Here is a 17371-nt window from a genome sequence, read left to right on the forward strand (position 1 = left end):
AATGACAGAAATGCTGTATGTGAGCAAGCTGAGGAAAGACAAAAAACACCATATATTAGGAATTACAAAAATGTATGCATGCATATTCATTATCTGTGCTCCTTAGGTAAATATCACAATAATATTATAGTGTATCCACGGTATTCACTTACCATATAGTAATGTTAAAATACAAATTTTACAGTGTTGTGGTGCCTTTAATGGCAATTTTGATGAAAACCCCATTATATTACACAATACCCACATATTTTTTAAAAAAAACAAATAGGCTTTATAGCTTTTACAATAATGTTAATCATATCAAATGTAATCATTTCAGTTAAAAAAAAACTAAGAGACTTAGTTTGTAGATAAGTTTGTAGATTCTTGCTTCAGACATAATACACACTAGATCTAAATTAGGCTGTTCATATCTTCTACTTTCAGTTGCATAACTTGATCATAACAAAGCCTAACTGATGTCAGCCGTCAGACTGGTCTCTGCTGATGATTTACTGTGTGTGTGTTGGTAAATGTTGTGTAAGAAAACATTAAAAATACACTGTCTTACTCCTGTCAGTGAATTTCCGATGCAATTATTTATAAACGGGAATTGTGGTTTAAATGAGGACCTTTTCTCTGTAATATTTATCTATTACCTAAAATGTATCATACTTCCTTTTCATATAATGGAACATGAAGGATAAAATTAACTTAAAATAAACGTCGTTCCTGATTATTAAAGAAAAATAATGTTCCTGGAGATAAAAATATGCGCTTGTTGTTATACAATATATAATAGTTCCCACGCTGGGTGAGTGTCGGTCTGAACTGACACACTGCCACACTTTCCCACGCACGCGAGAGCCTCCTTAAAGCGCGCGGAGGGTGGCGCGCGCGTTAGCGCACGGGACACGAGGCGGGCGGACCGCGGGGTGAGGATCATGTGTAGTCCACGCGCCGAAACTAGGTTACTGCGAGCCGCAGAGCAGGAAAGAGCTGGTGGACGAGGAGCTGCTGCTTTATTATTTCATAGGTGTTTTATCACAACAGACCTCTGAGATTGGGGCGTAGCGGACAGAAAGTAAATAACAGAAACGCATCGCTGCTTTCATTTGTTTTTAAGCTCGACTCGTTTGAAGAAAAGGTAGAAAATCCATATGAGGATTTGGTGTTGTGACAGTTTTCAGCTGCTCCGCTTTGGAGCAAGTAAGTGCGCGTCACTGTCAGTGTTTCCTGGCTTCATTTCCACCTGGAGTTTTATGAGTCGAAGAGTTGGTTAAACTGCGCCGCCGACATGAGAGGTGAGTTTGTGGAAAATTATTATCATTATTCATATTTGTTAGATTGTTGTTGTTTTTTAACACAGTCTTGGATTTGCAAATAAGAAACTTTTGAGTCGTGCTTGTGATGAAGGCTGCTTTGAAACCTACCGAAGTCCAAAGTGCGTCGACTGCAGCCGCGCACTGGAATAAACAGATTACCAGATTGCATCACGGAGGGAAATAAAAATAATCTGTTTCTGCTGAACATAAATAATTTGTAAATGTCACAGACCTTGAAAGTTGTTAACATAATAAGCAGAAATGATAGAAGACATGATAGGACATTTTATTAAATTATTATTATTTTAATTATAGGACATACTGCATGTGTTTCTATATGATTACATTTAAGATATCTGTATAAACTGTAAGGGTTTTTTGCACTTATTTCGTGTTGCCTGTGACAAGAAGATATGCGTTGCAGCTGGTTACTTTATTGAGCGACTCCAGTTATGTAAGAGAGAGGGACGGGAGGGAGGGAGGGAGCGGCGCGGAGTGATCCAGAGGCTGTCAGAGCACTCGGAAATCTGCTGGCAGGGATTATTTATGTTGAATAGCTAGTCCTTTTTGCATTTTTTTTTACTCCTTTTTCTTTCTCTGTGTTTCATTTACACTTTAATATCACTTGTGTGTGATTCAATAATTAGTTTTACAGTTCTGCTGTTGCCATTTTGTTAGTCAGAATTTAATGGCCGTGATGTTTAAATGTGTTTTAACGCACTGGTAGTTTGTTTTCTGGTGTTGTGTTGTAGCTGTTATAGTTCATAGTCCAGCGTGTTTTTGTTTTCAGTATCAGCAGTATGGCGGACAGTGAGGGGGGGAGGAGGAGAGAGAGAGGAGGTGCTCCATTGACCTAGTTCTGTCATTGAGGATTACAGCAAGTGTGTGTGTGTGTGTGTGTGTGTGTGTGCGTGTGTGTGTGTGTGTGTGTGTGTGTGTGTGTGTGTGTGTGTGTGTGTGTGTGTGTGCGTGCGCGTTGGGGTGGAGGGGCATGGTCTGTCGTCATTACTGATGAGACAATGTTGATAATTTAAATCAGTCGTCACGGGAGAATAACCATCTTTAAGATACTGTAGATATGAGCTGCAGTCTGATTTGAATACACCTTGCAAGATGCATACTTACAAAAACATTACATAAGAAAACTTCTACATGAAACCTCTGTTACTGAGATTATTTTTTTGAAAATGAATAATAACTCTTTGTATCTGTTTTTACTTTTAGGTGTAAGTCAATGTAACAGTCAAAAATGATTTGTTTTGTAATGTGGTGATGTCAGAGTAATGCACTACTGTGACAAGCAGGATATGGGCACAGCAAGCCCACATTTAACCATGAAGCACAGGAGGGTTCAGTTAAGCTCAGTTTCCTCTGTCAGCTAAGGTTACTTACATCAACCAGAGCGCATGTCAATCCAGTCAAGCACTGCTTGTTAATTTGATTTTGTAGAAAATCATCCCCCATTTTTAAAGGAGACATAAGCAAGACTTGCAACAGAATTTACTACAGGAAAGAAAAACACATACAATAAGTTAGGGTGTGCATTTCACAAGTATTTATAACAAGTATAACTGTCACCTTTATACCTGATAATTGCAATTAACTACACTGTTGATCCTCTTTATCTGGAAGTTATATCTGCACAAACAGGTGAGGCTGGTATGATTTATGAGAAAATAAACAACCGTCAATAAAATACTCATTGCACTGATGGTGTGCAGAACTGATAACAAACAGTAAGACTGCGTTGGAGCTCAGTTAACCCAGGATCAAAGGTATGGTGGCTGTAAAGACGAAAGGCTGCTCTCTGCTCTCCAAGGACACACTGCTGTGCTGAGCTCAGGCTCAAAGCTACTATCTGTTGAGTGTGCAGCCTTGGGGAAGTTCACAGAGAGCTACAATATGTGTCAAGGTGCCCTTTTCTCTCTGACAACTGCGTGCTAAGATTCCATTCCCCTTATCTGAAGTTTCAACTCTTCACCGAGCCTGCATGTTAGTATGCAGGCAAAATGATTGCACAGATCTGTGCCTTTTTGCTTATTATGACTACCTAGAACACAGTGCATTTTGGTGTACACAGTGATTACATAAAATGAATATTTTGCTCTTTAAAATTTGTTTGGGCTCAGAAGTATCTTCAGTCATTTTGATAGGCCATATCTATTTTTTCCAAGTATGCATAAGGATAAGTGACATATAAACACATATAAAGAGATTTTAATTCAAGGCGACTGTGATTGCTGCAGCACAGTCCTAAATTTGTTCCCGTGGTTTGGAGCAGCATGCAAAATTACATGCTGTGAACTGAATTCCTCAGTCTGGTTTTTGCTTGTGTTGCAGAGGCCCACTTGGGTTTGGGCTCGGAGCAACATAAACAGCATGATCAAGTGGATGCACTTTATCTTGTCTGATCAATGGCGGGGGATTACAGAAGCACAGAGTGTGAGGCTTGGTTTCTTGGCAGGTGTAGCATTGTTGTTCAGCATGTGGAAGGTTTTTTTTTTTTAGAAAAATTAGGAAAGGGACAAACTCAATATGTAGAACAGTAAACTTTATGCATGACAAAATTGTTGTAAGGCATAGTTTTTTATCAAGCCACCCAATGTATAGGTTTCTATTGTTAATAGTGGGATAATCCATAGTATAAAACTAAATGTATGCACCGAAAGAACCAGTTTCAGTATCTTCACCTGTTGGTGCTGTCAGCTATACTGTCGCACTCCTTTTTAGGGTGTGTGCTGATGGAAATACTATGAATATTTTGTATTTTCAGATTGTCGGTTGCGTGATGTTTGTCTTTTGTTTGCCTCTTTTTACATAATGTAGACAGCATGGCATTGCTGGCTTCTAATTATAGGCAGTGTACATGTCCTAGTTTTTTAACAGCAGACCTTCTCTTCCTATTTTCGGTTGACACATTTTTGTAAAACACTGTTTTTATTCAGTGTCACTCTACTGCACTTAAAACACTAAAGCCGTGGTTACAGTTAAGAGCGATGTATGATGTAAGCCGCTGTGATGGAGCTGCTGTGCACTAATACCGTTCATTCCATTACTATTGCATCTGCTGAGTAATTACCTAAACCTGCAGTGCATTTTTAAAGAGTTTGGGGTTAGTGTCAGGCCATATTATACTATCTGCATTCTCTAGGTAGGTCAGTGGGAGGAGACAAGAAAAAACAGTCATTACGGTTCATATACAGTAGTTGTATAGAAAACAGGTGGTATTTGAGGCCCTGAATCAGAGCACAGACAGACAGAGGGAATCACTGGATATTTAATAAACCTGTTGGTAACCTTACCTTACAGTAGGTTGCACAATATAGCATAAATGCCATTCCTCCCATCCTGGCCCCAGAAGCCCCTTCCAATGTAGGTTAAGTATACAGTATGTCAGGTAAATGTAAAGTGCCAGGTAAATAGGACCTTGGACTCTGTTTGATTAGCTGGGATGAGAGGACAAAGTCTGCCTGGCTGAGTACTGTTTCAAGGAAAGTGCTGACCAACAGAGACTGACACACTGACTGACACAGAGAACACTTTAAAATCACCACATATGTTTGAATTTAAAGGGAATTAGTGTTACTCCCTATTCAATGAGGGTCCAAAAAATTATAGCATGTTTTTTTTCCACACTTTGGCACGAGAACGCACAAGAAAACTCTTATGAAGTCTATTGAATTACTATTTTTCCATTTACATCATCACTGGATATTGTTTGTTAAAAGTCCAGATGAAAGGGCATTTCAAGAGTATCTAACCTCTGTAGCATAACGTTGGGAGGATTTTGATTTGAATGTTGAAACGTGGGTGTGTCATAATGAATCTTAGCCCTGGCCTGCAAAAGTTGAAGTGTGATTGATGGGTGGATGTCATGATATTATTGGTTGAAAGTGGCTGGTTCAAGCCTCTGTAAGAACATATCATATTTTGTTTTACTGGAGCAAAACATGATTACATTTTGATATAAGAATTACAAAGAAATTCGTTTTTTGTATTTTTTGGGTATATACCGTTAAACAGGTGCACAATATGACCAGGGGTGTGATCTAAAAGGGTTAAAAAGCCATTTTTCATTTCATCTCAATTCCTGGAAATGCTCTAAATAAATTCTGATGAGAATAAAGAAACTGTTGTTCAGACCCATCCTGCAGAGAGTAGACTGTTTTAGCTATCTGAGACCAGTGTAATAACTGTCCTGCACACTGTTATTCACACTAAACAGTGTACACTTCAGGACTATGTTGTGATTTATTTAACATTTATTTGCGAAAAGCCCAGAGTGGTAGAAGGGACCTCTGGCCAGCCAACTGCACCAGAGTAAAAATAGATTTATGGTCTAGCTCAAACACAGCTGAAATTTCACTCAAATACTTGACGTGCTGCAACAAGTTAGGAGCTAATAGCTACGTCTGTTCCCCCTGTTGGAGTTTACTGTACAAGATGTTTTTGGAAATATTTCCAGATGTTTCACAAGTTGTAAAATGTCCACTTTTAACTGGATCATTAACATCTCTCAGCAATCAAACCTTACATTGTTTTCTTTCCAAACCAAAAGGAGGGCTCCACCCTCCTACCTGAATCAGATTTGGTTCCACCTTAAAACCTGCAAGAAACGAGATTGTGTTCCTTGCAAGGGCGCCGCCACAAGCGCCTCCCCATTTGCTGAATGAGAAACTGTGTCAGTGGAGCAGCTCCTGCTCTCTGGGCCCGACTGTACCGCTCAGCTGACTGGCAGGTGAGGCGGCGAGTCACAGACAAAGCTGCCCACTCAGCGGCCAATGGGAGAGCAGGAGGGTGAGGGAGGATCGTCACACCGTTGCCAAGACAACCACCTTTGAATGAGTGTGTTCATGGAATGCGGCCAGACGGCAGTTATATAACAGGCTGAGGGGAGGGGTGAGGCTCCGGAGGGGGAGCGATAAAGGGAGCAATGGAGAAAGGGACTTTTTTTCCATTGCCCTTTATTTATTTATATCCTTCAGTTGCGTTTCGTTGGCCAGCAGGAATTCTACCCAACCAAGACACTCAAATAGCCTATGTCACCTACACTGCACAGAAAGTCTATGTAGAAGGTTTTTTTTTAATCCCAAGTCATGATTTTCAGGGCAGTCACTAACCTCTTTTGCTTTGCTTCAGTGTGTGACGCATATCTCGTCCCACGCACGGTGACTTACAGTATGTGATTGGTTGGTTGTGAGTAGTTTATCAAAGAGCCTTTAGAAAACAGCCATTTTCTGCAGAGCTGTGAATGCCGGTTAAAGCTGTCATTTGCGATTTACAGGTTACCTAATACCCTCTATGACCCAACAAAAGTGGTTTAGAAATTGTTTGGCACTGCCTGCAGCCCAAGCCAAATTAAATTTTGCACACAGTCTACACAGTAAGAGTCACATCTAGTTGTTTTGTGTGTTACCATTGGAGGACTTGAAGAGGTCAGCATGTATGTCTTTATTAACCTGCTAGCATTTTGTTCACTCTGGAGGAGGAGTGACAGAGCGAGGGGAGCTGTGAAACTTTATAACCCCGGGCCTCAGCTAATGCAATTGACCTGCTATTCTGGGCTTGAGGAGGCCCAGCTACTTAGATAAACAACATAATGAAAAGAACAGGCTGTTCCTTGGTAAGAAGGCTCAGACTTCCACAATGAACACAAGGTGTGTAATGTATATACACAGTTTCTTTTGGCAATCACAGGATCCACTGTGTTCTTGACAGTGCTGTAACATTAACCAGAAATGTATCTCATAATTATCAGCTACATTTCAAACCTTGTAATGCACAGCTGACATTTAACTGTCATGAAATAACCTGAATTTCTTGTGAGAAAATTCAGGTGAGTCTACCTGCATTGAGAACTGAATGCAAGATGATGGTTGCCTTGCTTGAGTTCAATTTTAGTTAAAGAATCAGGGCTGTCTAGAGTAAATATTGATTTATTATAGGCTGTACACTTCATTTGATATGACTGAGGTCTGTTATTGACAATAACTGTAGTCAGCATGATAGGCCTGAAAAGCAAATGTTGAATGTTCTTGTAACTGGCACAGAAAATGTTTCAGTGTAACAATGCTGCTGGACGGTGGCCAAATTTATGATAACTTGTTACCTTCAGGCTGTGTTTTCTGTATATGTTTATGTTGATATGTAGATGGATTTTGAGTCCGTTGTCCCAAAAGACAGAAATACAGTTTTGAGACTGTCAATATGCGGTACCAGCAAACATCATAATGTCACATTCTTTCTCAGTCAATCCCTATATTTATTTGTTTCTACGCAATTAACTACAGAACTTTGGTATTCTGCATTTGACGTCAAACCCGGCTGATTTCCACAGCTTTTGTATATTTTTAATGAGTATATTTGACCGTTTCACTGATTTTTTGTCTTTTCTCTCTCCAGCTCAAATAGAGGTGATTCCCTGTAAGATCTGTGGGGACAAATCATCAGGTATTCACTATGGTGTCATCACCTGTGAAGGCTGCAAGGTGAGCTGTCAGTTATATCTATTGTCAGTTGTTATTAAGAGATACCAAGGTATCATTAGTCTCATTCTACCTAGTCTAATAAAAACATGTTTTTTTATGATCTACAACACCCAACTAGAATTGAGATGCTCATATTGTTTACCATTGATGTGTGTGTGTGTTTGTACGTAGGGTTTCTTTCGACGCAGCCAGCAGAACAATGCTATGTACTCCTGCTCACGACAGAGGAACTGTCTAATTGACCGGACCAACCGTAACCGCTGTCAGCACTGCAGACTGCAGAAGTGTCTAGCTCTGGGCATGAGCCGTGATGGTAAGTTCAGTTACTCGATCTATATTTAATTAACTCAGAGTTTCCACCTCCTGTTTTTTGCCCGTCAGGATGAATGAGTCACAGAGGTTGACTTAAACCATACCTCCTTGAATCTTAATTTATTTTCTTTATGCCCTCCTAGCGGTGAAGTTTGGTCGCATGTCCAAAAAGCAGCGTGACAGCCTGTATGCAGAGGTCCAGAAACACCAGCAGTCCCAGGAGTGTGCGGGGGTCGGTGCCCGGGAGGAGAATAGTGACGTGGTCGACCATGGCCGTACCTACAGAAGAGGCTCTAGCACCGCACTCAGTGATCTGGATGACATTACCACACTGCCGGAAGGCCTGCTTTTCGACCTGCTGCTCACCCCAGAGGATGCAGGTGGAGAGTACTGTAACCTGGACATGCTGGCCGGCAGCGGAGGCAGCAGCTCATCCTCCCAGAGTTCACCAGAACAGACCAACTTGGATTTTGTAGACGGCAACCACAGCATCAAGCACGAGTACCAGCTGTTGCACGACTCTGGACTCTTCTCACATGCCATCCTCAACCCACTGCCTGAGGGCTGCTCCCTGCTTGAGCTAGGTCAGTATAAATCCTGTAATGCTTAACTATGTCTGCTATTGCTGCTGTGTTTTTGAAACTTAAATCCATTTTAAATATAACAATAATCCCATAACATACTATAAAGAAATAAAATCTAATCAATTCAAACTTTCTCTCTGCTCAGAGCATATAACCCAGAGTGTGGTGAAGTCCCACATTGAGACGAGCCAGTACAGCACAGAGGAGCTGAAGAGAGTGGCATGGACCTTGTATAGCCCAGAAGAGACCCGTTCGTACCAGACCAAGGTATATGTGACATTCGGTTATTACAATTTAATATTGTATTGCAAGTTTGTGACAGTCCACACTTGAAGACAATGGAGATTGTTCAAGAAAAAATCTGTTTAAAAGGTCCGCTGTGTACCAGGATGTGTGAAATTGTTCATGTTAGCTGTACTATGAACCGTCCCTTACTGTTTAAAAAAAACTGTAGTAGTCACACATAAAACGTGTTTCCTATCACTTAATTTTGGCTCCTTGTGCTCTGTTGTTCTGTCGCACCTTGTACAAAAAAAAACCTGTAAAACTTCTGGAAAAATATTTCCTAAAACAAATGTAAGAGCTTCCTACATATCAACATAGTGCATTCTTACAGTGGAGTTTATAAATCCAAACATTTTTATCACACATTTCCCTCTTGGCTTCTGTCTCACTGCTCAACGTTGCAGACCATAGCTTGGTACATCCTTGGATGTATGATAATCACATAGTTAACAGAAAAAAAACTGGAGACAACTTGCATTATACTTCTCAGGTTTTTCAATTCTCATAAAAGCCTCTCTCTCTCTCTTGCTTTTTCTTTCAGTCAGCGGAGGTGATGTGGCAACAGTGTGCTATGCACATCACCAATGCAATCCAGTATGTGGTGGAGTTTGCCAAGCGCATCTCTGGCTTCATGGACCTCTGTCAGAATGATCAGATTATCCTCCTCAAAGCAGGTCAGTGCATGACACCAGTAAACATACACTCTGTTGGCAAAAGCCAGTTGTACACATTATGTTTAATGTAACAGTCAGGAGCTGCGCCTCCAGCAAGACAGCTACCCTGCTGTGTGCATGTTTACTACTTGGCAAGCTTTCTTTTGTTATGACAGTGATTGCTGTTGTCATATGAAAGTGCATGCACAGTATATTACCCCCAAGTGGTAGCTGTCTTCACAGAGGTCAAACATCACATGCATACAGAGTGACTTGAAAAGGTGCATGGTTGTTCTGCTTCTGAAGAATAGTGGGCCTTGTTTTAATTATGTAGCCTTCTTTCATGCTGCTTTCTTTGATCATCATATTACAAAGTGTCTCTAACAAGCTTATGTGTGATCTACTTCCTTAAGTATTTGAAACTTGAAGTTGATTTATTGTTTGCAGTGACAACCAAAACAAGTAAATCAAAAAAATAGATGTTAGAAAGGTTTTGAGTGGCATCCAAGATATTTGCCTTCCTCATTGTATTTGTGAGAATGAAAGAAGGAAAAGCGCATGTGGGGTTTTCTCTTGAGGCGTTTAGATGTTTCAATCAGATATCTTGATTATCTGTAAAATGTGTGAGAAATTTCCACACCCATACATGATCTGCTAAACCTGATTAATACCTGAAGGGTAGAGACAAACAATAGGGTTGTGAATGTACACTGTGCCAATTAAAAACATAAAGTGTGTCAATTCCACAACAACACATAATCAACCTTGGCAATACTTATATTTCTGGATAAAAACAACCAAGACGCACGCCAACATTTTCTATCTCATGTATGAAGCAGTGACTTACAAACATTGTGCACTGTCTAACTTGATTACAGTAATTACATGCTTTGTTGTACAGGTGACAATTTCCCTGCCAGTCATAGTTTTCCCAGTAGATGACATGAAATGACCTTGTCAATACAGAATGTTTTACTTTATATTAAGACAGGGCAGAAAGACAGAAGAACTACTCTGCAGATCATGTCACTGGTAGTTTCAGTTATTTGTCTCTGCTTCCATCATCAAGGGAAATTTCAAGGGAAAGGCATTTTTTTTCAGAAGACAATGTCTGTGTGCACTGTGTGCTTGTCAATGTGCCTGATAGACATTATTCAATTGGATATTTTGTAAAGTGTCCTGGCACTTTTTCCTTTATTCCTACTTAAATATTCAGCCTATAGGCAATTCTTTGAATGTATATATGTTGCTAATCTTTTCTTTGAATTTTTTTTGTGTGTGTTCACAGGCTGCATGGATGTTCTTCTGATCCGTATGTGTCGGGCATATAACCCCATCAATAATACATTGCTCTTTGATGGAAAGTTTTCCACTGCTCAGCTTTTCAAAGCTCTTGGTGAGTCAACACATTGAATATCTCCATCTCTCTCTCTGTCTCTGGCTTTTAGGCCAACTTTTTTTTATCTGTTTCTTCAGTGTCAAAATCGTGGCAGTCATTAGTTTCTATTTTGGTGTTGACTTTCTTTTTTCTCCTTCTCCTTGCCCCTAGGCTGTGATGACCTTGTGAATGCAGTGTTTGACTTAGCTAAAAGCCTGAGTCGTCTACAGATGTCTGAGGAAGAGATGGCTCTCTTCAGCGCTGCTGTGCTTCTCTCACCAGGTGAGATTATATTTCTCTAACTACAATAATTTATCCTTAACCAAAAAGACATTTATGAAGTGGAAAGTTCTGTATCTGACTTCCTGCTCATTCTGATATTTACACTGAAGTGTAATGGAGGAAAAATTAGAAATTAAGCTGTAGTGGCCACCTCATGTCACACATTAGGTCCATGAGAAGCAGTTGGCTTGTAGTTTAAAACTGTAAAGATTAAAATTTACCAGCACTGCTAAAGGTTGCAGCACAAGTTTGCTGGATCAGTGCATCTCGTGCCAGGGAACAGCATAATTAGGGCTTATCACAATTAGATATTGCGTTGTTGTCTGTTTACCAGCTACGGTTTATAAAACACAGACGTCATCAACTTTTATCACAGGTCAACACAGTAACAGAGGATGATCACATAAAAATTCAGATATTCATGTTTATCTCATCACTGGTAACCTGTAGTTTTGATAGCATACTGTACACTCCATTATTCAGGTTGCATTATCGATCCATCTATGTAAAAAAAAGGTTCTTTTAGAGAATCAAAATTCAGTATCTATAAACTGCATTTTATTTCACCAGCTAGCCTGTGTATGCTCTCCTGTTGACCCCCAAATTACAGAGAAGAAGAATTGTTTGTTTGAATAGTTATACCACACCTACACCAGCAATGCCGCACCCATGGCGAGAGTATAATACTGGCACTGGCAGGATATTGCTTTAGTTCCAGTATAAATCTCAGAGAAAACATTGTGCTGATTTAGTTCTAACTTGCCATCACTCTCTCCCTCAGACCGACCCTGGCTGACAGATGTCCACAAGATACAGAAGTTGCAGGAGAAGGTCTACGTGGCTCTGCAGCGCTGCCTACAAAAACATGGCGCATCAGAAGAGAAACTAGCTAAGGTAAAATGTCTGCTGCAATTTAGTGAAAATAACTGACAGGATGTTTCAACTACTGTAGTAATAACATGTTTAATTCTTTCTTCTTTTAACTTTTCCTGCTTTTCTGTATTTGTCCTCTAGATGGTGTCTAAGCTTCCCATAATGAAGTCCATTTGCAACCTTCACATAGACAAACTGGAGTTTTTCCGTCTGGTCCACCCTGAGACAGCATATACTTTTCCTCCTCTGTATAGGGAGGTTTTTGGCAGTGAAATCACCTTCCCAGACTCCACTGAGGGCTAGCACCATTTAGCTAAATGTTGTGATTCAAATAGAGACATTGAGGAGAAGGGAGAGGGAGATAAAAAAAAAGTGGCAACCAGCTGAGGCAAAACAAACCAGCAGCTAAATGACAATTCTGCATGCTACACTTTAGGACACACTCCTCTCACCTCTGAACTCCCAACCCTGTGGAGTAGCTTACACTGCCCTGCAAGCCAGTCCATTCAGCTTCAGCGTAACACTACAGGAACTGCTGCTGGGTACTCTGTGCATGTTACCTCTTTTTTTTTTAGGGAGTTAGAAGAAATTACTAAAGAGTAGCTTACATAATTTGTATTCTCAAAAATATTTTTCTATGAGGTGACCTTAAATCTCTCATCAAGCTGAATTCCTTTCTACTATGAATCTGACTTTCACAGTTCTCACAGTTCCTGTTAGCTATTGTTGAATGTACCCCCTCTACCCTTAACCGCTCAGCACAGCCCTAGGCTTGATATAGAATGTACATACTGAAAATCCTCACCCACTTTGTGGAGATTTGTAATGATGCCTGTTTCAGTTGTCAGTCTAGTAACAATATATTGTTTTATTCAATATTTTTGGTAGCGCCCATATTTTGCAGTTTTGTAATGTATGAACAAACTGTTTAAAGGGACCATGATCAAACTCACAAACAGACAGGGTTTTGAATCTGTGCAAATCGTGGGCAAACATTCAGTGTCTGCCACCATGCACTTACAAACTCTTGCACACACAGCACAAAAAAATAGCACTTATGCTGATCTTTATAGGTATTTTTACTAGCACACCCTAAGACACTGATGTAAGTGAGCTCTTTTTTTTAATGCAATCAATGACCTCAGTCCTAATACCCTTTCCCTTTGCAAATGCCACTTAGAGAATGAGTGAAGAATCAGAGGTATTTTGAAAGTATTTTCAGATGTTTCTTTTTATATATATATATATATATATATATATATATATATATATATATATATATATATATATATATAATACCTATATAATCATGTAAGATGAGAGCAGTCATGAATTATTGCAGAGAGAGAAGGAGGTAAATGTTCTTGTGCTCAGGTCTCTCAAACAGATACTGCCTGCCCGTACTTTGGGGTTCTGGGATGGAAAGATTGTTGTTGCTGAAAAGAAAATCTAGTGGATAATTAGCACTTATGAGTCCTTATTAGAATCCAAAATGAACTCTTGGCACAAGATTTTACGGGTTCGCACTAAAACTGCCATCTGTGAAACTTCTGTAAACCAGTCAGAAGTGCTAGACACACCCTCTGGCTGTGGATAAGCTAAGGTGCTGGGAAGCCGACCACTGTGGGGTTATGGGTTCTCATGGAGGAGCATCTGGAACTGTCACACCTCAGCCCTCTCCGCAGAAGAGTGCCATTGCCCAGACCTCCAGCACCGACTCAAACAGCAGGTTCAAAAGACTTTGGGAGTACTGAAAAAAAAAAATGAACTGAGAGTTTGATGTTGAAATGTGACAGTTGACTATATTTCCACCTACATGGTTGGATGAGGGGCAAAGGATAAAGAGTGGACAGGTGGGTCATAGTGTTGTTTAAGCTCCTTAGACATCGGTTAGAGGGGATTTACTGTCTGCGCCAACTCTCACTGCTTTGGGGTCAGTAGACTATGCTGTTGCAGACACCCAAGGTAGTCTAATTGGAGAATTGAATCCTGTATTCCTTACTCCCCGTTCCCTTACTACCTCACCCTTTTCAAACTCTACATGGCACAGCAAAGGGTTGACAGAGCCATCAGCTACCCCCCTGAGTTAGAGTTTCATTCGTACCAGAGAGCTTCTTGAAAATATAACAATTAGTGGTGAAATTTGAAGGCCAGTGATAACTAAACTATCTTCAAATATATTATTTTGCTCTTAAAACTGGACGGAAGACAAAAGCAGAATTAAATGCTGGATCTGCTAGTACTGAGGACATCCTCTGACTGCTTTTTTTTTTTTTTTGTCATTTGAGAGCAATCCATGCCTTTAGGTCCTGGAAGACCTACATAGATATAGATCTATCGGGTCTCTGGAGACACATGAGGGTGTATCCTGAAACCTTTATTTCAAAGCAGGATGACATATTGGGTTTCTGTAAAACATTGTCATTCTACCAGTATTCTTAAGAAGCTACGAGAAAATAATAGTTTTGTTTTCTACCTTAAGCATAATAAGACAATCACATGACAGATGTTGGATGTCTCGATTTAATATTTCAGCCAGGTTTGCTTTGCACTGCTGGGACAGTGCTGTTCGCCATACACTACATTATCTCACATAGTATGAAGGGTTATTACCCTTTTCTGGGTACTTAAGACAGTGGCATAGTGGGATTGTGCAATAATGTCTTTCCCATTGTTCTCTGTGTGTTGGGGCCTTTGTTGCCATGTATTACAGTTCATATTTTTACAAGCACTCCAGCGCAGACACACAGTTAACCTCACAGCACAACAGATAATGTTATATAGACTACAATGAACCAAATACACAGCCAACTTCTTCACAGGTCAGCAATCAGCTGACAATGGCCAGATGACACGTACAGATTGTAACAAGGTGCAATACTTTGTGTTTCGAGTCCTAGAATGTTAGATATGTTGATTTCAAATGAAACAGTAGCCTACTATACAATTTTGCAGGCCTAAAAGCTGTCCAGGGGGCAGCACGTAAGTTCTGCACTTACATTTCCGTTTAGAGTTACTCAGGGAGATAGCTGGGCTCTCTGTCCTACAGTGTCTGCAGTTAGTTTAGCTAGCAGGACACTTGCACCAACATACTGTAGAAGACCTTAAAACCTTGATCACTGTGTACAGTACATGTTCTTGTGAATGTTTGATTACAGAAGTATCAAAGATTTTACCCCTGTCTAATATCATTATTGCAAGACTTTTGAGTTTGAGTCATAGATGAAATAGGATATTAAAAAAGTACAGCAAAATAAATATAAAAGATGAATTATAATCTCTGAATCTTGTGTTGGTTTTGTTGTGATCTTTTGTTTCTTAATTTTTATCCTTATATGTACTGTTTTTTTTCACATCAGTTTAGTGTCCTTTTTGTCTTGGAGAGATATAATTCTATTTTTTTTAAAGAGCGTTTTTAAAGATGTCTCCCTAAAAGTTTCTCTTTTGTCATGATCCTTCTGTTTGTGATATTTTCACGCTATTTTAAGATTATTATTATTGAATCAATATAGATTTTAATAAGAAATAATTTATGATATGTCATGGATATTAAAGCCCAAGAGGTTATTAACACAGTGAAGTGTTATTGCACAATGGTGATACAACATGTGGATTTAAGAATGTAATAAAAGTCTTTTTGCAATTAAAATGAAATGTTGTGGTGGTTTTACCTTATGTTCTTTAAAAAAAAAAACCCTACAGATAAACCAATACTGTTGTTAACACATAAACCTGTTTTATTGTATTTATTCCCCCATAAAAAATACATTTAGAACATTTTTATTTGAGACAGATTTTTCTTTAAATACTTTAGAAATAAACAAGTTCAGAAATAAGTTTTTATTTGCCATTTAAAATGGCAATTTTCTCCCACAGGAAAGAAACTACAGGGACAGTTTTCCCACATGAACAACCCTTCTTCCCTAATACATGAAAAAATTATGTAATATTGTATTTTCTGAGTTAGTATGTCCAGATGAGTAGAGATAATCTGTTTTGCAACACAGAGATGCCATTTACACAATGGGTTACAATAAAATGTTGACATTACAGACCTATTTTTTACATTTTATATATTTGATATTTCACTGTATTTTATGATGTTATATGTATCAAAAGAGGGCTTATTTATCTTTGTGTTTTGCACTTGTAACTCCAGCCACTTTAGAGTCTGTGTATTTGTCATTACAGTCCACATAAATGTATAAGGATACTCTGTACTGGGAACATGCAGTGCATTATTGCCACCATATGGTGGATAGTAGCATGGCTGGGGTTGTTATGGAAATGAAACTTATTCAACTTACTAAAACAATGACTAATCAGACCAAAGGTTGCATTTTCTCCTTTCTGTTATGTCTCCTCTCTTGGCTACTTTTGAAATGTTAGTTTATCCCCATAAAAAAGAAAATTACCTCTCTAATCCATTTTGGAGCCATGCAAGTAGTTTCAGATTTATGTGAAGTTTTGAAGCCTCTGCTGCCACCACAGCATAAGGTGAAATGAATTTAGCATTTAAAAACCACAACAGCAATGTGTGTGTTTGTGGAAACAATGCCCCAGTTACTCAGTATAACTCACAGACCTTGTTGTCAACAGTTTTCATTGATACTATTTCTTAAGTACAAAGTAATGTCAGGGACAACCTGTTCTCAGTTAGATCTGTGGATAATTGAAAGTAATCAGGACATTGTTTGTGGGTAAAGACATTTTTCTGTTGAATTTTTCAAATGCTTTGAGCACTGCAAATAATGCGATCCATCCTCATTGTATCAGGCCTCATCAAATGAAAATGTCATCAAACCCTCATCAAATTAATCAAAACTATTTAGATGGTTAGATGATGTCAAGGTAGAGAGAAAACACGGTCCAGTTTGATTTCTTTAAGCCAAGGCTGGATTACCAACCAGGAAAGCTTGGCAACTGACCTGGGACCCCAAAAGCTCCAGGCTTACTGTGTATCAAGTGGTTTGTACTGGTTTAATTAAAAATTTGTTTGGAGATCTGCACCACTGAAGCACAATATAAACTGACATGATAAGGGACTTAAAACGGGTCCTGATTTATTACCTAATCTTGAGGCCCTGTCTTGAGGAGGGTTCCTGTGTCATTTCATGCAGTTTTGTGGCATTTTCTTAAATGTGTGTGTTTAGTCAAATTACTACACATTAAGTACAGGTAGGTAGTATTCTAGTGTAGAAATATTTACCAT

The 17371-nt window shown here is 39.2% G+C and overlaps 1 protein-coding gene across 1 annotated transcript; it reads left to right on the forward strand.

Annotated features, from left to right (window-relative positions):
- Positions 1-925: 925 nt before the first annotated feature.
- rorca (RAR-related orphan receptor C a) lies at positions 926-15802 on the forward strand. The gene is made up of 10 exons (XM_042417555.1): positions 926-1283; positions 7707-7792; positions 7964-8105; positions 8248-8688; positions 8834-8955; positions 9515-9647; positions 10915-11022; positions 11176-11286; positions 12068-12180; positions 12301-15802. The coding sequence occupies exons 1-10, from the start codon at positions 1277-1279 to the stop codon at positions 12460-12462; spliced, it is 1425 nt and encodes a 474-aa protein (XP_042273489.1). The 5' UTR covers positions 926-1276; the 3' UTR covers positions 12463-15802.
- Positions 15803-17371: the final 1569 nt, after the last annotated feature.

This window comes from Thunnus maccoyii, chromosome 7 (genome assembly GCF_910596095.1).
Source record: "Thunnus maccoyii chromosome 7, fThuMac1.1, whole genome shotgun sequence".
Lineage (NCBI taxonomy): Eukaryota > Metazoa > Chordata > Actinopteri > Scombriformes > Scombridae > Thunnus > Thunnus maccoyii.